Source organism: Boleophthalmus pectinirostris, unplaced genomic scaffold (genome assembly GCF_026225935.1).
Source record: "Boleophthalmus pectinirostris isolate CB_2022bp ecotype Guang Dong unplaced genomic scaffold, ASM2622593v1 HiC_scaffold_18, whole genome shotgun sequence".
In the NCBI taxonomy this organism is placed as follows: domain Eukaryota; kingdom Metazoa; phylum Chordata; class Actinopteri; order Gobiiformes; family Gobiidae; genus Boleophthalmus; species Boleophthalmus pectinirostris.
In genome coordinates this window covers 24,565,954-24,575,337 of record NW_026571133.1, presented here as the reverse complement: position 1 = coordinate 24,575,337, position 9,384 = coordinate 24,565,954, and the positions used below count along the sequence as shown (strand labels likewise).

The following is a 9,384-nucleotide window of genomic DNA, read 5'->3' as shown; positions in this document are numbered from 1 at the left end:
AGAGTGTAATGATGAGAATCCAGCTGCGGACGGCATGGTGTCATCTCGAAGTGTGGCTTAAAACCACTAACACCCACTAGGCCCTGAGTCTCTCCACTGCTCCATGCCAAAGCACGTTTTTCCATCAAGCACCAGGTCTCTGATGCATGAGAGCTGACAAATGAGCTAGCAGCCCTTAAAGCAAATCAAAAGCAGCTGGGGCTATGCACATTTGCACAGAAACCATAATTGCATTTGCCCTCTTGTACACTGTTGAACTCCCCCAGAACACACAGAGCTGCACCTCAACGGCTAGAGTGGCTCTACTTTTAGAAATAAAAATACCTTTGTGATTTATTGTTAGATATGGGTAATTTAGAACACAGCCGTATATCATTATTATATGTATGCTATGGTTTGACAGGGGTTTTGTGGAGTAAGTGACAAAACTGTATTTCCATCATTCCTCTATCTGTGGGTGGATTTAAGAGACGGGTCTATGAAACATCAGTATAGCAGAGCGGACATCTGTGTCCACTTTATTTCTGGACCACTTGAAAAGCTCTCATGGTAGGATGATCGATGAAGTGATAAAGTTGGAAGGGAGACAAATGAAAGCAGTTTCTGGGAATGATTGTGTGATCTGACTCACAGGCAATTCAGCATCAAGGCATGCACAAGTGTAATGCATATAAATATCTATATATGAGGAAAACAAATACACAATAAATCTGGTCCTCCCTTTCCTTTTGCAGCAGATTTTGTCAAAAGAAAGTAAAAAGCCTGTCACGTAATGAAGGAGTAGCAGTACACGCTGTCATCATTAATCACTCAAGGTGACAAGGCAGACTTATTCAAGCAAACCAGCAAAAACTTTTTTATGTTAGAAAAATATATATACCATTTTACATTTTGTCATCTTCATGAAAAAGGCTGAATTATTTTATAGTCTAAAATACAAATTGTGATAATATAAAACATTTGTTAACAGGTTATTAAAGAAAATCAAAGACACTAGCAAAATAACAGTTTTTGACACTTAAAATGATCCAATCCCAGGTGCATTACTTTTACGTTCACGCACACTGTCTTAAAAGCCAAATGCATCCGTGTCACTATGACATTTGCAGAGTTAGGTGCCACATAACCCAAGCCCAGACTAATGAAAAGTACCATGATCTCCAGTTACTACTGAGCTAGGCTGCTGTGACCCTGTAAGCCTCCTCCAGTAAGAGACATGAGTGACCAGTGTGGGTCATCCATACTTTGCCAAGAGTGTCAGAGTGTCATGTTGCTCGGAAACGACATATTACTGCTGTCAATCACACTGTCGCCTGGGTAACTTGAGTGACTGTCGGGGGAGCCATCTTGAACACATACGGCTCTTTGGCTCTGATGCTTATCTGTATCCACAGTGAACTGCATCTTGACAGATCTGACATTTCTATACAGCCTCAGCCACATGCAATTAATCCAAAGGCAGTTAAGAAGAACTGCTCAGAAACTTATTTTAAAAATTACTGTCTGAGCTATAGAAAGGAGAAGTGCAAGCTGCGGTTCAAGACAAGACAAACTTTGCCTTTTGAAGCAATTTAAACTTGGTAAATTAGAAAGGTGTAAATTAATGAACAATGGCCTACTGACAACAATGAAATAAAACAAGATGTAAATTCAAAGAAATTTATTAAACAAATTATGACCCCCCTCCCCATTTTCCCACTTATTAACACCATGAGGTGTCACAAATTTTACAAAGAAAAAAAATCTAAATGTAGTCAGAGATCTGATTAGGACATTCAGAAATGTGTTTCAAAACACAATGTAACTGGCTTTTCGTAAATCCAGAACAGAGTAAATAGTAAACAGAGTGTCAGGTTGTATGGAAAATAAATACAGGATTTCTGTAGAAAATAACTGAAAATTAGCTATTGCAAATCAAAGCAGGGTCTCTAATGCTGCGGGTGTACATGCAAGCCTTATTGTAGAAGTGAACTGACCTATGGCAGCACATAACCAAAACTCTCCCCATTATTGACATACTTCATTTCTTTACTGTAGTTGCTATTTACTTGTATGAACCTTTATTACCTAGAGCCATTATATTCATCATTGCCAGAGGGACAGTCACAGCTCATTATTGAGAAATGCGCTGACAGGCAGGATTTGTGTTCAATGTTAGAAGTAGCCTTCGGCCTGAACAAAGAAAGCAAGTGTTTCAAAGTTTCTGTTGTACACACAACCACATAGAGCGGGCATCACTGGTATCCCAGGGATGAAGCAGATCCAAGTCTCTGTCCATAGAGAGCATAGGGCGGGTAGTAAGGTCCGGTGGTGGGCAGTGAGTGCAGTGAGAGTGATGGAGGTCCAGGGGGAAGGTGGACTTTACTGTAGGGGTGGTACCGGGACAGACCCAGACTGGGTGGGGCCCTCAGAGACAGAGAGCTGGCCATGGAGCCCGAGCTGCTTTGGTGTGGGAGGTGTAGGTGACAGGAGGCTGGTCCAGAGGAGGAAGCAGAGAGGAGTTTACTGTCCACCCCCACAGGAAGAGCTGTGTGTGTGCGTAAATGAGACAGCAGCTCTTCTGATGTAGCAAAGCGCTTGTCACACGGTCCACCGGCAGAAACCCAGTTACACGCATGAGGCAGGGGGTCGTTTGAGAGCATAAAGCTGTAGGAGTACAGGGGGTGAGACAGGGAAGATGTGGATGACAGAGAGCTGGGGTGGAGAGAGTGCAGAGGGTGTGAGGGGTACACCAGTGGAAAAGTGGACTTTAAAGTGGATGAGGGGTCATGAATGCAAGGGTTGCAGTTGCTTCCTCCAAGATGGGACATTCCAGGATAACTGAGACAATACGGGTCCCTGCACAAGCCCTGCATAAAGGAAGGGGGTGAGGCTCCAGTGAGAGGGCTGGAGTTTGGGTGTTTTCCCGGGACAACCATGCTCCCAACACTCAGGCCGGACTTGGGGTCTAGACCAGGACCAAACTGGGATTGATAGCCAGTATACGCACCCACAACTGATCCATGGTATCCCATGTTGGACCCAGACAGAGGGAAAATAGGCTGGCTCTTGTATGGAGAGATTGGTCTGATATGTCCAGGCCCCACGGTTGACTGAGCTGCCTCTGTTTTGCCTCCATCAGGGTTGGAGGGGCCCTCTGAACTACTGTTGCTGCTGTTCGTACTGGCACGGACTTGGCTGGAGTTTGCAAGGTGTGGGCTGTCTGCAGTGGTTCTACTTCCTTCATTGTCTTTTTTAGGGAAAGCATTGGTGCTAGTGCTGGTGGGGCTGCCCTGTTCAGGTGCACTGTCTCCACTGTGGCTTTGGGTGTGGAGAGGGGGCTGCTGTCCACTGGGAGACTGGCTACTTTTGTGAGTTGTTTGCTGAGTCTGTCCTGGAGAGGTGCTGCTGCTCAGCCTGGAGGCAGGAGACTGGGGGTGGGCCGAGTATGATGGCTGGCTGCTGGATGAGTTCATGTTAGTACTAGCATTAGTGCTAGGGACCCGAAAACCCACTTTGTCTGAGGTGCCATTGGGGGCAGTGCTGCTGTCCCTCCGGCTTTCCCCGCTGCCTTTGTTATAGGGCTTGAAGCTGGATTTATCCTCCAGTGAGGGCCGATGCTCACTCAACTTTAAGCTGGAAATGGATGAGCGGCTACTGGACTCCTTGTCGCCCTGGCTGCAGGAGGAGCCCATCTTAGATGATGGAGCATCTGACTTTCCAATCTGAGAACATGTCTGTGCAAGAAGGGCTAATGGACTCTTCTTGGCATCCAGCTACAAAACACAGTAAAATCAGATTAACCACAAAATTAATTATGAACAAGTCTCAAAATTAATTACATTTGATTTAGGCCCTATGTCATGGCAAACTGTTTTTGTGGACCAAATAATTATGAAATAAATTATTTTTATGACCTCATAATTTCAACAATTAATAAAGTGAATAACACGCTGTTAACACCTTGTAAAAAGAATATGTAGTTATTGTCACAACTTAAATAGCCAACTCTTCTAAAGTAGTAATGCTCTGAAATACCTCGATGCTCACGGGCGCAGACGTAAGTGGTTGTAAATATTCCGGGTGCAGCAAGTGGCCAGTGTGCGCAGTCAACATTTTGAGAACTCGAATGGGAAGTCGCTTCGCTTGGCGAGCTGGATCTGAGGGGGTCAACAAAAATGCTACAGCTCCCGGACTAGAGTTTATTCCATGAGGGGACTCTGGAATCTCGCTCCGCTCACTTATCCGATCCGCAGCTGTCACGGTAGAGAAATCTTTCATTTGAGAAAGTCCGTACTCTTTTATTTGGTGTGACAGTCCAAATTGGTTAATATCAAGTGTACACCTTCTGCATTTAACCGGACAAACCTGTAATAATCCTGTAATGTGAAACAAATATAAGTCCAGGTCCTCATGCGTCCCAAGGGGCCGAATAGAGATTTTAGTCCGAACCTATTTGGTCAGAAGCATTTTTAGTCCCTGTTAGAGTAAACATCCAAAATAGTTCCACGGCATTAGGAGGCTGCTTCGTCGTTTATGCTGATCAAAGAGAAAAAAGACAAAAGCGCACTTGATAGTTTCCACGGGCTCTCCACAAATCCCCGGCTGTCCCCACTCCGGAGTCTGCAGCTCACTGATCACAACAGACGAGCTTCAAAGCGATGTAGCCGCCGTGTGCGCGCGGCGTGGGTGCATCACCAAAACGTGTGCAGGCTACACCCATGGGGCGTGGCCACATCAAGTTGGTGAATAAGATCAACGATGTATGTAGGCTTTATGTAGCATAGGCTCATGGTAATGTAGAAATTGTACTGCACAATATTTTCAGCCCCTTTGGTTATGTGAGTAGCCCAAATAAATTGATACGTATCAAATATATGTAATGGCATGTTGTGTGTGATCTCCTCCCATATTATTACATGTTTATTACAGATAACACATAGCAAGCCATTCCTCACAAACAACAGATTTCATTGATTGCATTGCTTTTTAAACATCTGATTACAAAATGCCTATTTGCAGCAGCAGCTAAGGTGTTTAGTACAGTGTTCCTCAAATTTTATGCCAAGCGTCACCTCATTTGTTTTTCCAAGAGGTTTACCACTATGACTAGACAAGGACATGAAAATGAGTAGCTGCAAAGTATAAATCATATTGCAGGACTAATGTATAAGTAGGTCTTTTGGAATAATTGGGTTTGACGGCCTGGTTTAAGAACCATTTGATTAGACTGACTGCTCAAGATTTCCACAACAGCTGAAAGAGTCATAAAAATATCTGAGAGATGTGTGAACCCGACAGACTGCATCTTTTTGAATGATTAGTGGATGTCATCTAAAGTTCACATTTTACACCTTTAAATCATTCTGTCACTCTGAACTGCAGCCATGAATTCATGTTTTCATGACCCTTAATCATCTTCCCTTCAGAATTGTAGGCTACATCTTGTATATGATCATATTTGGAATTGTCTGTAATTTACACTTCATGGGAGTAACATTATACTATTATGGATTACACATAAAAGATGGCACTAAAGCCTTTTTCTCTTTTATCAATTCATATATATTTTACCACTAAAAGAAAACATCATAAAGACAGATTGCCAGAATTAATGATTCTATAAATCTAGAATGTTAATAACTTTTTGCATTGCCGCCTGCTGACTGGCTGTGGAATGAGCTAATTTTGTTAACCTAATTATACTATGAATTGGTTAAAGTACTTAAAAATTACACTTGACAAGAACCATTAGAAGATGCCCAGAATAGTAGTCCGAATGACTTTGATTGTGCGAATTCTACACAGCCTTAACAGGCAGTGAAATAATTTCTAATCCTGTAACCTGTGGGCTAAAGACTGCAGTGTATTACTGGATGTATAGTGAGCATGTCTAACACTGATTTCTTTCTGTTCAAAAGCATCTCATCCCTTTAAATACTTGGGGCTGGGTGATACAATATGAAAAAAAATGATTGATTGATCCAGATCTTTTATTTTAGCTTATTAAAAAAAGAAAATTATTACTTATGTAAATTATACATTCTTAATTTCAGGGATATAAACAGTACAAACTTTGATCTCATTGCCATTGAGCTCTGCTCCCAGCCACACACTTTTAATGAGAGGATTGGCTGTGGACCTCTTGATTGAAAATCATATAATTTTATGACCTCTACAGCACGAGTCACATTGCTTTTGTGTATATTAAACCACTGTTTTGTTAAATATTGAATCATAAATGACTCTACCCTTTTGACATTACAAAAGATATAGACATAAATATTTCATCTTATACAAGCACAAATCTCTTCAGGGCCTGTTTGGAACTCACTTTACACATACCACAACTTCAACTTTGATTATTTATTTATTCTGACCACCTGGACAATCAATTCTCACTGAAATATTTAAATCATTTTCAGTCAATCATTTTTCAGCACACACAGATTGATAGCCAGGCACAGATGCATTTTGCATGTCCTGTGGGTGGAACGAGACCAAGAGATCAGGCTGCCAGAGGATGCCAGGCTCCAATCAGATTGTGCAGTGCTGTTCAGTGAAATTTCAGCTGACATCAAAGATGTTTTTCACACTCCTCTACACTTGGCTTTTTGTACAAGATCTTATTCCAGAAATTTAGAACTGCCTGCTGGCTACTTTTACAAAATAATAAAATGGAGTGCATAAAATGGCCTATCTAGTTTATTACACTGTAATGTAAGCTTACTGTCTGGTCACCTTCACTGTGCTCAAGAATAAGACAATAATTTACCTTGGATCTCTGCTGCAAACACATTATACTAACTATAAAAAGAGCTGGGTGTCATAACACATCAGTTGGAATACAAGCGTCAAAGCCTAGTGGCTCTTGCACAATGTGGTCTATTTCTCAATGGATATGCAAAGTGAATTAATATAACAATATTTTTACTGTGAAATCCAAATACGGCTCATGGGCCTCCAAAGTCAGAAAGCATCAAAATGCAGGTCATCCTTTCATGAAAATAAAAAGGCTAAAATGAATCCGACATTCATGATCATAGTCAATAAAAAAAAAAAAAAACATTTACTGAAAAAGCAAGTGGTAAAAAAAAAAAATCACACATAGCAACCTGACAAATTTAAGATCTCTATAAGACACCCAAAAAGCACCAGCCTACAATGATGAAGTGAGGTGAAGATGTTTTGGTGCTAAATGTGTCCCCTTAGACTCATTCACATAGACGTCAGGATGAAAAATAGGCTGAAACACAAGTCAATTGCTCTCATACTGGATCCACATTAATCCTGGAGCTGCCTATAAAATCAAAGGAGAAGCAGTTAGCTGTTACAGAGCACTGGACCAAGGTTCATGTCAGACATCGACTGCTACTGGGTCAATAAGTTACTTTGACAACACTGCGCCAGGGAGGGGAGCATGAGAAGATGTGGTGCAGCCCCCATGCTCGTCACTTTGATGACTATATTTACTTAACCCGTGGCTCTGCCCTCATTCATAAATGTCAGGAATGAAGTTATGCATCATTTACAACCCAAAATGTGAACTAATTTTGAGTGAAATGTACCACAAGCATATACCTCTATAATCACCGGTCCGGTCACAGCAATCCATTTCAACCCCAAACACTATTTCAAAAGCAGACATGAGTTTGAGCGTCCATCAGCACACAGCACAAATCTACTGCCCAGAAATACACAGCAGCACTCCACACTTTTGACTAGTGTTTTCATGTATGGCAAAGCTGCAATGTGGTAAATTAGATGTTTTCTATATTTGCACCTTAATCAAACTGGTTACATGATTGGCACACATTTTCCTTTGGGTTCTAAATATAATCCAAATTGATTAAGTCATTAAAACAACTATTTTTTTATTGTGATGTTTTCATGCTCATTTGCTATAATACACTACAGAGCAATTACTAAGTAAGGAGTGAGATTCGACTAAACTCAAGTAGTTAAATTTACAATAGTTTATATGACTTATGATTTATATAAATACTTCACAGCTATATAAAATAATTCTAGTAAAAGTCAGATTATACACAGGGAACATTGTGTAAATGATTATCAATAGCTTGATTTTCTCTTCTACTTTAAAATTAATACAGTAAATGCAGACATGCGGACATTCTTGCAGTGCCTGTCAGTCAGAGCTCAGGGAGTTAACACATATTGTCAAGACACTAACAGGCTTTGATGTTGGAGAGAGTGGAAAGGCTCAATTAAATGCCCATTATGGTGTTAGTAAATCACTGCCTATCTGCTCTGTCACTTCAAACAAATGATCACCATGCTGCTACACTTTATTGCCCCACATTTGATCAAGATAAAGCACGTGGTTGGTGTTAGCACGCTGCATAAGTGCAAACCACAGCAATCTGTAGAGGATGAGAAATTATTGTACATTAAAAGGGTGTTTTGTCTTCTTGTTGTTGCATGGCACTTACTGTATACTGAGTAAGTCTTAAGGCACATTTGTCCTAATTCTTTGTGTAGACGTGTCACTCCTTGAGCTAGAATAAGGTTATGAATCATTCTGTTGATCAGTCGGCAAACCTCCCCTTTAACTTGTGATGACAAAGTGCTCTATTTAGGGAGTTAGATTGAAATGTCTGCGGCCTAATTTATCTCTATGGGATGAATACATGAATGTGAAGTAGAGTCATAATTCACATGCACAGTCTAGATGCTGTATTATTACCGCTGCTGCCCCAGAAACTAGTGCAAGAACCCGTTTTTCACCTGAACAAGCATTACAGTGTCATGTTGAACATTATTCACAATGTGCAGAGCGCTCTGACGGGCCGTGAAATATTTTTATATTTTCTAACCACAGATTTTTTGCTGAATTGGGACAGCTACCCTCCAGACAAAAATTAATAACAAACTGAGGGCATTTTCCAGAAACTCATAAATATGTATTAGTAGTAATTTATAAGATGTATCAATTACAAAAGCTGGATTTCAATTGTAACTCCAATATTTTTGACTGTTGCTACACTGCTCTATACTCAGGACTAACTTTTCAACTTTTGACAAATGCTGCAGTGTTGCCTGTATCAATGCAGGCTTGGACCAGTTTCGCTGAACTGACCAGAAAAAAAGGCTTATAGAGAAGAAATACCTAGACTGAAGCAGTATCCTTACAACCAAATACATTTTTTAATCATAAAAAATGTTTGACTGTAAATTAATATGCTATCCTTCAGTTACAATACACAAAATCCTAATATTTAATTTCTTTCTAAGGCTTATAATATGATATAACACAAATCAGAGGGGAAGGAATGCATAAATTAAGGCGCTGTACAATATGCAAATGGCTTGGATCACAAGATGAAGTTTTAAATTAGGCTGCCACCCAGAGCACACACAGAAGAGTATTATTTTGACATGTTG

At 40.6% G+C, this 9,384-nt stretch overlaps 1 protein-coding gene across 1 annotated transcript; it reads right to left on the bottom strand.

Moving 5' to 3' along the window:
• Window positions 1–1,687: 1,687 nt before the first annotated feature.
• On the bottom strand, window positions 1,688–4,595 carry LOC110157479 (zinc finger protein 703-like). The gene is made up of 2 exons (XM_020921825.2): window positions 4,018–4,595; window positions 1,688–3,755 (listed from the first exon to the last, which is right to left on the bottom strand). The coding sequence occupies exons 1-2, from the start codon at window positions 4,258–4,260 to the stop codon at window positions 2,235–2,237; spliced, it is 1,764 nt and encodes a 587-aa protein (XP_020777484.2). The 5' UTR covers window positions 4,261–4,595; the 3' UTR covers window positions 1,688–2,234.
• Between the last annotated feature and the right edge of the window lie 4,789 nt (window positions 4,596–9,384).

Bases quoted from the DNA above. Each gene is read 5' to 3' on its own strand.
- LOC110157479 (XM_020921825.2), bottom strand. From the start codon at position 4,260: ATGAAAGATTTCTCTACCGTGACAGCTGCGGATCGGATAAGTGAGCGG. The intron at 3,756-4,017 runs GTATTTCAGAGC...TGTGTTTTGTAG, and splicing joins CTGCGCCCGTGAGCATCGAG to CTGGATGCCAAGAAGAGTCC.